General features: G+C 47.0%; 2 protein-coding genes across 6 annotated transcripts in view; one reads left to right on the top strand and one right to left on the bottom strand.

Annotated features, from left to right (window-relative positions):
* CYFIP2 (cytoplasmic FMR1 interacting protein 2) overlaps positions 1-15,526 on the top strand; it is a 53,577-nt gene that overhangs the window by 15,431 nt on the left and 22,620 nt on the right. For 2 of the 4 annotated variants that reach the window (XM_080555756.1, XM_080555757.1), the window contains exons 10-23: positions 1,902-1,993; positions 4,778-4,895; positions 5,759-5,878; positions 6,505-6,630; positions 7,438-7,604; positions 7,890-8,037; positions 8,422-8,575; positions 9,123-9,279; positions 10,008-10,104; positions 10,673-10,749; positions 11,683-11,791; positions 12,179-12,298; positions 12,976-13,175; positions 13,647-13,734. In XM_080555756.1, the coding sequence (XP_080411882.1) occupies positions 1,902-1,993; positions 4,778-4,895; positions 5,759-5,878; positions 6,505-6,630; positions 7,438-7,604; positions 7,890-8,037; positions 8,422-8,575; positions 9,123-9,279; positions 10,008-10,104; positions 10,673-10,749; positions 11,683-11,791; positions 12,179-12,298; positions 12,976-13,175; positions 13,647-13,734 (1,773 nt within the window). The remainder of the gene's footprint in view (positions 1-1,901; positions 1,994-4,777; positions 4,896-5,758; positions 5,879-6,504; positions 6,631-7,437; positions 7,605-7,889; positions 8,038-8,421; positions 8,576-9,122; positions 9,280-10,007; positions 10,105-10,672; positions 10,750-11,682; positions 11,792-12,178; positions 12,299-12,975; positions 13,176-13,646; positions 13,735-15,526) is intronic. The other 2 variants (XM_080555758.1, XM_080555759.1) reach the window with 2 other exon arrangements.
* Positions 13,767-15,526, bottom strand: part of FNDC9 (fibronectin type III domain containing 9) — a 33,735-nt gene continuing 31,975 nt past the window's right edge. For both annotated transcript variants that reach the window (XM_080555780.1, XM_080555779.1), the window contains exon 2: positions 13,767-15,236. In XM_080555780.1, coding sequence (XP_080411906.1) covers positions 14,567-15,229 — 663 coding nt within the window. In that variant the 5' untranslated portion in view covers positions 15,230-15,236 and the 3' untranslated portion in view covers positions 13,767-14,566. The remainder of the gene's footprint in view (positions 15,237-15,526) is intronic.

Raw genomic sequence — 15,526 nt, forward strand, 5'->3', positions numbered from 1 at the left:
GTGCAGCTGGGATCAGCCCTGGGCTGGTCCACAGCTGGAGGTCAGGCTGTAGGGAGGATTTGGGATAACACTGTCTGCTTCCTCCCCAAATGCGCTGTGTGTGCAAGCTGTTAGTGGCATATGGAGAGGAGGGCTGAGAGCCCTGATGTCTCTGCTTGATTGCATGGCTCGCACGAGCTCAGCACAGTGCAAGCACCTCCTGCAGCATTGCAGGGTGAAGTCATTCTTCTCATCTATTGCTTCTGTGCACAAGGCTGGGTCTAGGAGGCTTTTTGGGTTTGGAGAAGATTAGTTCATGGTGGGATATGGCAAGGGACAAACGTGTTGGTGAGCCTGGATGGCTGATTTCAGGAAAGGCTGATGTACCTGCTGCTGCATCCTCAGCCCGAGTGAGTGGGGACTTGTTTACCTATCTTTGCACCATCTCATGGAGACAGCTCTGAGAGCAGGGCTCTGACACCCGCGTAGGGAGCTACAGACCGACACCGTAACCTCACAGATGGGCAGATAATGAGATGGCGGAATGCTTCCCAGTCACTGGGGAGATTGCTGAGGACTGCAGCTCTGCAAAGGAGATGTATTTTGCCATTCCTCGGAGTCTTCTGAGTTTTTTTCTGGTTCAGCTTTGCTAGTTTTACTGAATCTTTGCCTCAGTTTAAATCCAGCCCTCAGCATTCTGTGTAGAGTTTGGTCATCTTGGTGCGTTCAAACAGATCTGTTGTTCGTTGCAAAGTGTTGTGGGCCGTCAGAGAATCGGACTGGTAAAATATCTTCCACTGCATGGAATAACTTTCTCCTTTCCAGCTTTTTTTTCCACTTGCACTTCACCAACATCTGCTGTGGTTTCACCTAATCAGTTAAGTACCACTCCAGACTATCAGATCTCAATAAGAAAAGGCCAACTACTCCTTTTACTACATCTGCTTACTGCCTTCTGATTAAATTTCTAGTGGATTGACCAGGAATTTGAGTAGTGAAAATGAACTACCCCTTCATTTAAACCGTTTATGAAAGTGCCACTGGGAATCTCTAATGACAGCATTGCACATCCTCCACACAAGCCAGCCTGAGAAGTTTGATAATAGGACAGTGAATTTGCCACCATCTTCCCTGTATTTTGGGGCTAGGCTTTTGTAGCTGGGTGACGTTGAAGCTTCTCTTTTTTTGAAGAATTGTAGGTAGCTCTTGGTTGAATGTAGTTTGCAGCTGAAAGCTTAGTCCAGCAGGGACCTGTCTGAGCTTGAGGCACATTTACTGCACTTAGAATTTATTTCCCTTCAAAATCCTCCTGAGACGTAAAGGGAGAACAAAACCATGTTATATTGCAGACAGACATTGACTGTGTTTTTGTTTTCGTGGTGAAATTGTAAGACACATCACTAACAACCACAGTGCCAAAGTAAAATCTGAGTCCCAGGGGAAAGATGCCACATCCCTGGCAGTCCAGGCAGCAGAGCAGCCGGCAGCTCCCCTCCCCAGCATGCTGCCAAAATACCAATGTGCTAGTTTTTGTCCCTCAGTTCTGTTGAGGATTATGGCAGGAGGCAGTAAGTGCTGTTTAAGAATACGATTCTCTCTTTTTGGTATAAAAAGACCTTTTTCTGTCGCAGCTGATGGTGGTTACAGCACTGAACCTTTCTGGTATTAACCAAGCCAGTATCAGCAAGCCCAGGGCTCCAGAGCACTCGCAGGGAGTGATCTTACTTGCACAAAAAAAAAAAAAGTGATAGTTTTCAGTTGCTTCCTAGGTGTGAAAAGACCCTGCATCCAGGTTTGCACCTTGCTTTGAACAGTCTGACACTTCCTGTAGCTTCGGAGATGCAGGATGCCACTTCGCAGTCCCTTGTGTCGCCCTAGGGACTCTCCGCCGCGTTTCAACCATCTTTTGTTTTCTTTTCCAGCAGCTGCAGGTGGTTCCTTTATTCGGCGATATGCAGATAGAACTGGCCAGATACATTAAGACCAGTGCTCACTATGAGGAGAACAAATCCAAGTGAGTGCCTGCCATAATGTCTCTTGGCTTTGTGTGTGTCCCGAAAGCCGTGGGAGCTGCCACTCCTCCTCCCCGGCGTGCGTGAGGTCTGTGCACGGGTACCTGTGTGTGTCCCCAGGGGGTGCACACCCCAGCGTGCCTGACTCTGCGGCCACCTGTGTGTGCACGTGTGTACCTGTGTGTCCCTGCATGGGAGGACGTCCTCGCCGACTCCGTGGAACCGTTCCCGTCCGCGCAGGCAGGCGAGCAGGCATGGTGCGCGGTCCGGGGCGGCCGCTGAGTGCTTGGGACGTGTGAGTGTGAGCAGCGTGTTCCTGCTCTGGAGAGATTTTAATCCACAGTTTTCACCCCGAGGACAAAATCTTCCAGAGCGTGAACACAGCGCCAGATCTATCTATGTGGTAGGCAGGGCGTCTCTTCTAGCTCAGGCACTTTCCTGTGTAGAAAGGCAACGGGAATAAGAATTGAGCAGGGTGGGTCAGATGCACTGAAAAGGAATAAATGTTGTGGGAAAAAGGCAGAACTGGAGTCTTTCCAGGTGTACTCAGTCGTTGTGGCATGGGGTACGCAGCGTGGCTTCACAGTGTGAGTTGGAAGCCAGTTTGTTGCTCCCATCAAGAGAATTTGCAGGTGTCACTTCAGATCACACCACTCGTGTGCGAAGGCCCAGTTGTCTCTGTAGCTTTGTGTGGTGCTCAGTCAGTGTTAGAAGCATCGCTGGTAGGTTTGGACATCCTCAGAATAGCGTTTGCATCCGCACGTAAGCAAAGCCCATCCAGGCTGTGTTGGCTGTAATCACTGATTGCAGCCTGGCTTTCACCAGCGAGTGACCATTCGCCTGTGGGACCAGGCTGCGTGGAAGTCAGATTTCTCCGTCACCTGCGAGAAGCAGTCTAGCTGAACAGCCACCAGGACAGGAACTAACCAACAGCCTCATCGCTGCGCCTGTTTGCTTTTCCCTTCCCCACGGCGGGTCCTGCTTTCTGCCGCTGTGTGGCTCGCCCGGGAGCGCCCTCCCCTGCCCTCCTGAGGGCTGGTTGAAAAGTGCCAATTCATTTTTCACAAGAAATTTGAAACTAGTTTCACAGAATTTCCCAAGCAAAAGGCTTTCGATTATGATTGAAAATTAAAAAAATAAACTACAATTCTACAAAATGTAAATTTTAAAAATATTTCAAAAAAAAAATCAAATTGAAAGGGAAGATTGTCTAAGAATTGACACCTTTTTAATCCCAAACTGTTCAGAAAGCACATTTCAACGAAACGTGTCAGCTGCATTCATTTTCTCATCTCAAAACCAAGGTAGCTCGCAGGCTGTTTACCTGTGCACAATTTAATGTCTGTCTCAAAATCTGTCCACCAGGTCTTTGTGCTGCACCTTACTAACCGATGGTTCTTCCTCACTCACTTGCTTTCCCAGCAAATTGCATGGGGCTTCCAACACTAACTCTGCCAAGGTGGTTCCATATGTTCCCCATTTCTTACTAATATTGTTTTTGTCACTTTCTTTCCCTCCTTGTCTCCATGAAAATGGAATTAATTGGTGTTTTTCCTGCATGGCGTTTTGTTTCTGCACTGTGGACTAGATTGTATGTGGCAGGGAGGGCTGGGGCAGCCCCGGCCACTCCTGCCAGCCTGCCGATTGTCTGGTGGGGAGCACGGGACATTCAAACGGGTAAGAGTCGAGCGATGGGACTCGATGGTGGGAGGCTGGATTTCACAAGGGATGACATGGTCCAGCACTTCCAGGACTTTCCATCTCCACAAGTGTTGCCAACAGGAGCCTCACAGTTAACTGTGGGAATACATTTTCCTGTGTATGTCCATGTCAGCAGCAGGTTTCTCACATCCCTTTTGTACAGCCAGTCTAGATTGGAGAAGAAGCCTATCTATCTTAAGATGGTCAGTTATTTAGGGGAGAAAAAAGCAGGCTCTGAACATCTAAAACCATTGTGATGACGGAGACAGATGTGAGAGTCTCGCTGACAGACGTTTGTTTGCACAAAGCATTTTGATGGAGCCGTTCTGGTTCTATGTGAGTGGCTAATAAAGGTCTGGGAAATGTGAGATGTTAAAATAGAAAGACCCGGTTCTTGCTTATTCTGACCACTTCTTCACATGACTGTGCCACTGGAAGGGGAGAGCTGCCTTCGCTTTAAGACCGCTTTGCACTGTTACAGAGTACTTGTGGCTCAATGCAAATGAAAATCTAGTTCTTTTAATCATCTCCTGCTCACTGTTCACTCCCAGAGTTGCTCAGTAAGCTGATAATGTGAGCCAGAACCAAAAAGAGCAGAAGGGCTGTTTCCATGATGGCCCCTTGCAGGATCTTTCCTTGCAGCAGAAGGGCACGTGACCAGCTCTATAGGACGCAGAAGGATGACCTCTAAGGAGATGATTATCCTTAAGTTTAGCAGAAGGGATGCAAATGGTGATGGGGCTCTGCAGTTTGTCTTTCCCTGAAAGCTTGCCAGACAGCGGCCAGGGAAATAACCACCTCTGCCCATGGGGGTAGGTGGACCCAACATGGAGAGCAGCCTTCAGGGGGGATGGAGCAGAGGTGTTCTAGCAGAAAGGTGAGGCAAACATCCCTGTCGTGCTGTTGAGACCATCTCTGGAAGGCATCACACACCCCGGGGGTGAGAGAGAGGACAGGCTGCCTTGTAGGTGGCGTGTCTAGGGCACGTTGAGGTGAAGAGAGCAGCTGAGCGAAAGGCTTTGTCCCTGGGGGTGTCTGAGTGGAGCCCCGTGTCCTGTTCTTGAAGCCGTTGCTTTTTTGCCCAGGTGGACGTGCACTCAGAGCAGCATAAGTCCCCAGTACAACATCTGCGAGCAGATGGTGCAGATCCGGGACGACCACATCCGCTTCATCTCAGAGCTCGCTCGCTACAGCAACAGCGAGGTAAGTGCGGGGTGGTCGCTGTAATCCTTAGACAGGGGAGGCTGGGAGGGGACAAGTGTGGCAGTAGGATGGACCTGCTGTGCCAAGGACATACAACGAGGAGGGGAGAAGGATACACGTGAAACAAACCACTGTTAAGCAATAAAAAAGCAAGTCATGAAAGGTCCCTGCCCGTGCAAAATCATGTGCACTGGAAGGCCTACTCTGCAAGCTCTGCTCCTTGGCCGCAGCTCAGTCAAAATAAGAAGGAGAAATATTTTTGCAGCTAATTGTTTATCATCGGCCGTGGGTGGCAGAACACCCATGTCTTGCAGATGGGTCTTTTCTGTTACACAGAGCTATCGGTCAGGGCTTTGAGGAAAGTTCTCCACAGCAGCTCTGTTGATCGCTGAATGTCAGAGCCCTTTCTGATGCGGTTGAGACTGGTTTTTTTTTGCAAATGTGGGATCCTCACTTTTAATTTAATGATTTGTTAGTGTTCTTAGCCTTTTTGTTTTGGCATTTTTATGTGCTATTTTGAACTTTGAATCAGTAAAGGCCTCTAGAGGAGTTCAGTGGTATTAGACCATCACTAAGCAACGGGAAGATGGAATGAGAAGGTCAGTTATTTGCTCTGAGGTTACAGGTCAGACTCATTTTTCTGTAGGAAATAAATGGACCACCTGGGTAATAAGAGTCCTGCCAAGTTATACCTCTTTTCCCACGGGATTGTATATGCACAGCACAGTTTTAGCTTGATCATAAGGTCATGGGGAATTCTTTTCAGCTGGGATTTGAGAGAGATCTGCTGCTGCTGTTTGGCTGAGCCAAGGCACTGCAGCGAGCTGCTGACTCTAGCCCTGATGTGATGTGATCTTCTCCAGGTCGTCACTGGCTCAGGGCTGGACAGCCAGAAGTCAGATGAAGAGTACAGGGAGCTCTTCGATCTCGCTTTACGGGGGCTGCAGCTGCTGTCCAAGTGGAGTGCCCATGTCATGGAAGTGGTGAGTGCATCAAAGTGTGTAATTTCCTCCTCTTCCTGGGCTAACGTGAATGTTTCAACACAGCACACAGTACTGATTGTGGAAAGGTGAGATTGCTTGCATGCCACCTAACTTTAAGCCTTAGACAAACATGCTAAAATCAGGCAGCTAATCACCCCGAAGTCTCTCTGTACCAAACAGAGAAGCAGAGCTCGCTCATCTCTCCTTAGAGCTGAACTGCCCTTTGCAGGTGCAGGGCGCCCCCAGAGACATTAGAGGAGGCTGGTGACTTCTCACCTGAACACCTCTGTTAAGTACCGAAAGAAGGGTGATAAGTCTGGGTCTTTAACAAGTAAAACTGTAATTCGAATAATTATGGAAATTCTTAATTTGGAAAGTTTTGACCACACCTTAACACAAGTCCATGGATGTTAAAAGCCCGATATGACTGGCACCTCCCAAATACACAAAACCAATATTCAGTACAGTGATAACGCAGCCAGGAAGAAGCATACATTCAGCTCCCAAAGGAGTGTCAAACAACTGTAGTAAAGTCCGGGGAGTGTTTCTGGCAGGGCCCTCTTCAATCCCTCCAGCCCTTCTTCTTACTCATTGCAATGTTAACAGTGCATGTTTCCATCTTCCAGTACTCTTGGAAGCTGGTTCATCCCACAGATAAGTTTTGCAACAAAGATTGCCCGGGAACAGCAGAAGAGTATGAAAGAGCCACCCGGTACAACTACACCAGTGAAGAGAAGTTTGCCTTTGTGGAGGTAGGTGCCAACTGCTGCCTCGTTCTGTAGTGCCATAGCAGATAGAGTGGCCTGGCTATCAAGTTTTGTGCACTTTGCCCCAAATTATCTAGGTCACTTGGATAAGTCACAAAGTGCCAGATTTTTAAAAGTATTTCAGAGTATTTGGACTGCAGTTTTCAAAGGTCATCTCTTAGCTGCACCTCGCAGGTGTCCACCAGCAGTGTGGAAGTCTGCTTTTGAAAATCACAGATTAAATTCTCTCCAGCATTCTAAAATGGAAATAGCAGTCCTTCCTTCATCCAGGTATTTTGCTTACAGTCAACAACTGCTGTTACGGAAGAGCAGTGAGCAGCATGAGGAGGGGGCAGTGAGCAGAGTGGCTCCCCAATGAATTGTACCTTTTTCTTAAAGTTTTGTCTATGCATAAAATATAATTAAGAGTGAGTAAGAACCAGCAAAGACTGTTTTCTCATCCATATTCTGTTCTCATCGGGTCTGTCCAAGGCACACAGCTGCACCCATGTGTGGGGCATGTGCAGTTTCCCAGGACTGGGTATTATTAAAGATATCAAGAGATCAGGAGGGGAAACAGAGTCTGCCAAGGGATAGGGACCATTTCAAAGGAAGTGGTACTAGAAATGTTCCCCCAGTTTGTGGTGATCCTTAAAGCAAATAACATTAAAAAAAAAAAACAACACCTATTCGTTGTACCTAAGTTACTTGAATAGAATTAATTTAATACCAAGTTATCATAATGGTGGATTTATGGACCTCTCCATACAAAGGAAAAATGGGAAGTACTTCTGTTTTTAATTTTTGCTTCAGGTAATTGCCATGATCAAAGGTCTGCAAGTGTTGATGGGCCGGATGGAGAGTGTCTTTAACCAAGCCATCCGCAACACCATCTATGCAGCCCTGCAGGACTTTGCCCAGGTGACCCTGCGAGAGCCGCTCAGGCAGGCAGTCAGGAAGAAGAAGAACGTCCTGATCAGGTTGGTCTTTCTTGAATGTAATGCAAAGCCGGTGTATTTATTTGTGTAATGCATTTGTACTATATGCATAGTGGCCCTGCAGACATCTTAATATTATACAACCAGCCAACGTACCTTGGCCAGCAACTTTTTTCATGGTCAGTTTTGAACATGACTCCCCTCAAAACAACTTTGTGTCTCCCCACCTCATATACTCCCCACCCCATATGTGCACAGCAGTCAATATTTTCACCTTGCAGTAAAATCAAGTTTAAGCACTAATTTCCATCTCCCTGCCTATTTCAGTGTTCTGCAAGCAATTCGGAAGACGATTTGTGACTGGGAGGGAGGTCGAGAGCCACCAAATGATCCTTGCCTGAGAGGTGAGAAGGATCCTAAGGGTGGATTTGATATTAAAGTCCCACGAAGAGCAGTAGGACCATCAAGTACGCAGGTATGTAAATCTGTATCTCCCGAGTAAGGAATTAATGGCCTTACAGCCATGTAGGAGTCTCCCATCCCGTGGGTTGGCAGCTGTTTCCGTGGGCTTTTTTAATAATGTCTTAGAATATTGTAACTCAGTAACGTCATACCTTGTAACATCAATAACTCACATGCTATGTGTTAAATGTTGCCTTGATGCCTAGTTTGTTCCCAAAGCCTCCTTTTTTTAGGTTGATGATTATTTCTAGTTCAGAATGATGGTGGCCTACAGGGCTGAGAGAGTAGAGTAGAAGCCAGCCAGGAGAAGTGTTATTTTTTTGCTGCAGAACACCATGGCGGTGTGTGGTGGTATCTCACAGGTGAGCAGTAACTACATGTTAACTTCCTTCCAAAGCTCTACATGGTGCGGACCATGCTGGAGTCCCTCATAGCAGACAAGAGTGGCTCAAAGAAGACTCTGAGGAGCAGCTTGGATGGACCGATAGTCTTGGCCATTGAGGAGTTCCACAAGCAGTCCTTCTTCTTCACCCACCTTCTCAACATCAGTGGTGAGGCTATGGCATGGGGAGGCCTGAATCCAAGTTTTGCACACTTAGACAAGCAAAGTATCTTTGCTCTGTATTCACCTATGCAGAAGATTTTCCTTGATTTTTTCCTAAATGTTCTACTTCAGCCTGATACAGGCTTGCTTCTAGGTGGTAATCATTATGTGAACGGGAATGAGTCAGCAATAGCAAACGAGACATAAATTGTAGTTTAGTTTCTAGGAGTGGAGTTTTCTTTCCATCCTAGCCAAGCTTCTGAGCCACTGGGCGCAGAAGAAATCTTCCAAAGTGATTTTAAGACATTGAAATTTTCTTCCTGGAGCTCTAGAGCAAAAGGAACGATGCCTTCTTTCCTCCTCCATTACAGAGTGCTTGGACAGCATGGACAGAGTCTTTGTTTAAAAGCAGAGACATCTCAGAAAGCAGTTTCATGCCCCAAACCAGTCCAATATGATGCCACTGGAACCGCCTCTTGTGCTTTTCCCTCTCTGCCATCCCTAGGGAGTAACTTTGGTGCCCTCCCCCCGGGGGGATCTCCTCTGTGTTTCAGAAGCGCTGCAGCAGTGCTGCGACCTGTCCCAGCTGTGGTTCCGGGAGTTCTTCCTGGAGCTGACCATGGGCCGCCGCATCCAGTTCCCCATCGAAATGTCCATGCCTTGGATCCTCACGGACCATATTCTGGAAACCAAAGAGCCCTCCATGATGGAGTAAGAGATGATGGGCTGTGGTGGGTCTGTGCAGTCACTCAGGCTTGCGATTTTATTTTGGAGAAGGGTAGGCTGGTGGTGAGCAGTCTCTTTGACAAGGAAGGAAAAAAACAAACTGTATTTCTTGCCTTGCTGTCACATGAGTGTGTACTGTGTGAATAACTCATTAGCAAATGCACACTGGCTGCTTCCTGACACTGGCACTTGCTTATGCATCATAAACCAGCAATTGGCAACTGCAGTATTAGGATCAGCACACAACTTGGTGATAGTCATCTGCATGCAGCAGCCAGACAGCATGTGCAACCAAATGGATGTGGGCCCTGGCTGAAGCACTTAAGCACTTTTTTTTTTTACAAGTGATAAATGATCAGAAGTATTGCTGTTATGCAAGTACAGTTATGTTCATAATAATATTCCTCATTAGGAAAGCTTTGTTTACCATTTCATAACCACCATGAGGGCACTCTGTGGAGTGAGCGCAGGACGACATTTTTTAACGGCAGAGAGGGAGCAAGTGTTAATTGAACAAGTCACAGTTAGGACACGTCCAGGTCTGTTCTTGCTGCTTCCAGCAACTCGGACAGAGAGAGTGAGGTGGGGAGATTTGAGGGGCGGGAGTGAGTGGAGGTGAAAGGGGTGATGTCAGAAAAAAGCCAGTTCTTGTATCGAGTCGCTGCTGTTTTTGCTGATATTCTCCAAGGCATGATCTGTCTTCTTGCCCTCAGGTATGTACTGTACCCCTTGGACCTCTATAATGACAGCGCATACTATGCCTTGACCAAGTTCAAAAAGCAGTTCCTGTATGATGAAATTGAAGCTGAAGTAAGTCATTTTCATCTTTATTCTATAGAAGGAACTCACTGGGGTCACATTGCCCTGTTTGACAACCCAGCCCAGCAGTGCAGTGAATTAGTTGTAGGCATCTCCTGAAAAATATATCCCATGAGAATGAGAAGTTTTCAAAAGATCAGAATATTCTGAGAGCTGACATGCTCTGCTGATTAAGGGCTTCAGCTCAGCAGTGCCCATGGGGACCAGTGGAAGCCAAATGCTGTTAAACACTGGGAGCCTGGAAGAGTCTGTCTGATGGGCAAAAGGTTATGAGGCATCAAAGGAAAACGAGAACCCAGAGATCCCTGCAAGAGAAGGATGACTGGGAATGGGGGACTGGGCCCTCTAGGAACATTTAGAAACTATAGGACAGAAACATAACTGCAAATTTCTGCTTATGTTTAGCATGTGAGATCTGCAGTGTGGTTTTTAGATAGTCTGACATACATGAGTGTATTAAATTAGAGCTCTGTATTGCGTTGTATCGGTCTTGCATGAGTAGGAAGGAGCTATTCTGTGTTAGTGACACCCTCACGATGTCTTGTTTTTTCTCCCTCAGGTGAATTTGTGCTTTGATCAATTTGTGTACAAGCTGGCAGATCAGATCTTTGCCTATTATAAAGCAATGGCTGGCAGGTAGGAGAACCTGACTGCTGCTGATGAGTGGTGATAGTGCTGCATCCAAGTCACTGTTAACCAAAAGGTTCCCCTCAGGGAGTAGCCGCTGTGGGTAAACATAACAAAACAGATCATCCTTTCCTCACAGAGCGTGCTATCCGTGTCACACCAGTGTAGATGGGAAAAATGAATTAATGGTGGCAAGGCAGACGTGGTTAAAAGTGAAATAAAAACAATTCATATCCTATGTATCTATTTGAGTACAATTTGTGAGAGCAGCAGCAAAGTAAACCAAGCCTATTGAAGACATGTCCTTGCTTGACACTTGTACCAGACAGATGAGTGGAAACCTCCCATCTCTAAGAAACAGGGATATGCACTTGTCCTCACCCTAGCAGAGCAGCAGGACTTGTAATGGCCAGAAGGATTCTCACTGTCTTAGGTCACACTTCAGACAGCTGCCTGCCTCCAGTTGGGCCCTTCATGACTTTTCCTTCTAACCACTGAAAGAACGTGGATGAACTCTAATGAGAGTCCTCCTCTCATGTCCCCAAAGGTGAACCAAGTCTTCAGTCTAACTGTGCCAGGAGTTTTGTCTCTAATCACATTTGGCCTTAGAGGAGAGCAATCACTGTCACCAGCAAACTGTTCCTACAGCAGACCTTCAAGGAGGGAGCATACCTGTGGGTTAACCCCACTTCCTGGCACTAGTGATATCTTTCAGCACAATCTTTTATCTTTTTGGATGTTTAGCCGTAAAAGCCAAGAACGATAGAGGCACGGCAGTCCCCAGGTAACAACTTCTGCTCTGCGATTTAGTTAGTAGTGTGTGGAAATTTTCTTGGCATTTAGAGCAAGTTGAAAAGAAGGATGAAAACAACTCTGGAAAAGATCCACAGAGTAGCCGATTGTGCATGTTTCCTTTTTCCTGATACTGTTTTCCTTTTTCAGTGTTTTATTGGACAAACGTTTCCGGGCCGAGTGTAAGAATTACGGGGTGATCATTCCATACCCACCATCCAACCGCTACGAGACACTGCTCAAGCAGAGGCACGTCCAGGTACACTGCAAGCAGTAGATTCTGGTATTCACAGCTCTTGGTCTATCATCCTTTTGTTGGCAGCTGGCATCCTAGTGCTGTGCTCAGTCAAGACCAGTGCTCTAATGTGAATGGTTGAACCTGCTTCTGACACACCACACTCAGGACATGGGGCCGGAGGGGGCAATTAATTAACTAAGTTATTATAATTAAGTTAAGCTTCATGTTTCCATCCTTACTTTCTTAAGTAATAGTAAACTCACCAGAGGCATTTGTATTACCATTTTCACATTTAAGCAGTGTTGGATATTTGGCTTTAACTTTTGTCTATTAAAAAACAATCAAAACACCAAAACAACTTTTCCCCATCTGTATATAACATACAAATATTTTCTCTTCTTTTCCCAGTTGCTGGGTAGGTCAATCGACCTAAACAGGCTCATAACCCAGCGTATCTCAGCAGCGATGTACAAATCATTAGACCAGGCCATTAGCCGCTTCGAGAGTGAGGACCTGACATCCATAGTGGTAAGAACCGTTCCTGACAGAGAATAAATACTGAGAATAATACACTGCTATGAATACAGAGTCAGCTGTCTTCTGCCAGAAGTCCCACCTACAGTAGGTTTCAGCCAGACGTGCATTCTCCTTTATGGTGCTGAGTCTCTACTATTTCTACTTATGAAGCCTTAATTGCGTTATTGTTGGACCGTATCTGTGTAAGTCATAAGGTAATAGTCAGCAGTTAAATTTTGCAGACCTTGTAGAATAGAGTCCTGTGATCTGGGAGCGGGAAATCTTGACAGTAATTCCCTCTGTTGGATGCAGGTAACTGAGATCGCTTACATGTGTACAGGATTTGCTGCCTTTGATACTTTACAGGAGCATCACAGTCAAGTAGTGTAAAATTACCAGTTTCCACCTCCGAAGGATTCTGATGTGAAAGCCAGCCAGCACTCAGCGGGGAACAAATTATTTTTTCTGCCTGCAAGTTTAGGAGATACTGGACCAGGACCCCCTTGAGTAGAAGTGCAATTGGCCTCGGCCACTGACTTAAATTGATGTCTTTATCATTTGCTACATCCTCACCTGGGAAGTTGTGTGCGGGGTGTGGATATGGAATCATTCCCTTGGCAGTTAAATCAGCTGTTTCTGTTGTCATCTTGGTAACACTTTTGCATCTGCCACTGCTTTATGTGCTGCAGGAGCTGGAGTGGCTGTTGGAAATAAATCGCCTGACTCACAGGTTGCTGTGCAAGCACATGACTTTGGACAGCTTTGATGCCATGTTCCGGGAGGCCAACCACAACGTCTCCGCACCCTATGGGCGCATCACCCTCCATGTCTTCTGGGAGCTCAACTTTGACTTTCTACCCAACTACTGCTACAATGGATCTACCAACAGGTGAGGAGGAAAAGCAGGGCAGGGGGCACCTGGAGACCCTGTGTTTCTTTCCAAAAAGTCACACCTGCCACATAAAATCCACATGCATTGCAGTGAGGTTTTCATTCCAAATGAAATGCAGCAGCAATAGAAAAAGTTAAAGCCCACCAGCTCCTGCTGGCCTTGAAAGCTCTAGTAACAAATTCAAGCAGCAAAGTTGTACAGAGACTGCAAGCAACTGAGGTAGTTTGGTTTAGAGGGCTGTGACTCCACAGCAGAACTGTGGCAGCTTCTCAAAAAAAAAAAAAAAAAAAAAAAAAGCAACACCATCTTTGTAGTGTGTTAAACCAATGTGTTTTACATCCGTGATAGATTGGAGCTCATTTGTGTAGCTCAGGTACTGCAGTTCATCCCGGACTGCGCAGTGTCTGCGCTGACCGTGGCTAACCAGGCACTGACCACTTTCCTCCCCGTCTCCCGTGCCCACCACAGGTTTGTGAGGACGGCAATCCCCTTCACACAGGAACCCCAGCGGGACAAACCAGCCAACGTTCAACCCTATTACCTCTATGGATCCAAGGTCAGTAAATGAGCCACAGCAGCCAGCAGGGGTGGATGTTGGAATCCTTTATTTAGGGAGAAAGCAATGCAAGAACTAGTTCATTAACAGTGTGGTGGATGCAAATGTACTGGGTCACATTGCCGTGTGAAACCAAAAAGCCATGCAAGAAGCAGCTTCGCTGTGCTTTTTGCTATTGCTTTCCCATATTTTTCTCCGTAACATGCCTGTGTTAGGGGGAACTGACACTGCTCTGTGCTCATTGGGTGCCAAGACCAAGTCACATCCATCTAAATGCAGAGAGAGGAGAGCGAGTTGGAGCTCCAGAGCAGTGCTGCTCCCCGAGGAAGGTGTTACTTCAGGAATCCTGTTAGTAGTTCAAAAAGGGAATTACTAAAATACTTCTGTGCAAATGTAGACTACTTAATACTGACAAAAAGCTCTTTTGTCAGGCCATGATTACTGTTTATACAAGCATTATGAGGGCTTGGGGGGTGATGCTAATGGAGAATCACTCAAGCATGAAACTACTGGAGTGGAGTTTATTTCTTGTGTACATTGGTTGATGATTTTGAAGTGAATCTACAGTACTGATGCAGATTAGATAATGACACTACAGTCAGCCTAGCCTGGCTGTTCCCAGAAAGCTGACTTGGTTTCCTTTTAAAAACCGCTCAGTAAATGAGAATATTTTTGTCACTTGACAAAAACCTTTCTCCCTGCGGCTAATATATCCCACCTCATGTTCTGCCCTGGGACAAACAGCCCCTGTGGACACACAGATGCTCGTGTTGGCAAGAGCTGGAGAAGAGCAGCACGAACCAAACTTCTAAGCAGGGCCTCCCTTTTGCTCTCACTGAAGGCCATGTTGCGGCAAGATGGCCCTCCTGTCATCGCTGTTCTTGTAGGGGAAGAAGCAGCGGGGGGAACTATATGGGCTCTCCCTCATGAAACTGGAGCTCCTCATTAGCACAGTGGTCATGGGCACTTCCAGAAGCTCCTCTTTCAGTCCATCGCTCGAGGGACCATCCAGCGAGCTGCTGCCTTCTCCCACTTCTTCTGAGCTGCCATCAGGCTCCTTCAGCCTGGAAGCCCCGCGGCACCGTGCCGACCAGAACTGCAGGCAGCCGTAGGCCAAGAGAGCTATGAAGCAGAGCAGCAGCAGGCTGCTCACCATCCACATGGAGGTGGTGGGCTCGTGCTTTGAGCCGCCGAAAAGCAGGAGGGGTTGGTCCAGGGTGTGGAACGTGGTGCAGTGGTTGCTGGAGGGGTAGGAGTTCTTGCACGTGATGCAGAGGACGTAGATGGTAGAAGGCGTGAGTCGGTGGAGGACGAGGGAGCTGAGGGAGTGGGGAACTCGCTCCTCACGGTGGAAGTTTTGGCGTAAATAGCCGGCGAAGACGCTGTTCCAGTTGGGGCGGTACATGACGTGGTAGTAATTCTCCGGACAAGGGTTGTTTGTGGCCCAGGAGACTGTGGCACTGGTGTAAGTGATGTTGTGCACTTCGATGTTCATTGTGCCCCTGAAACCAGAAGCAGGGAGAGGCTGAGTTCCCCAACGCATGTACGGGCTTAAAGGCCACTGACATCAGTGAAGTTTTTCCACCAGCTTTATTGGCCCTTGTATTGGACTCATATAGGCTTCAGGAGAATTACCCTTGCTTTTTGTAAATGACTAGAATGTAGGTGCTCTAGGTGTTCTCTAATAGACAGAAAGCTTCCTCACAACTGTCTTTAGACTTTTCAGCAAACTTTTAGAAATTGAGTAACTCAGGTGACTGCTTTGAAACCTCCCCATTTTGCTGTAGACTCC

Source organism: Anser brachyrhynchus (assembly GCF_964034855.1).
Source record: "Anser brachyrhynchus genome assembly, chromosome: 14".
Taxonomy (NCBI): domain Eukaryota; kingdom Metazoa; phylum Chordata; class Aves; order Anseriformes; family Anatidae; genus Anser; species Anser brachyrhynchus.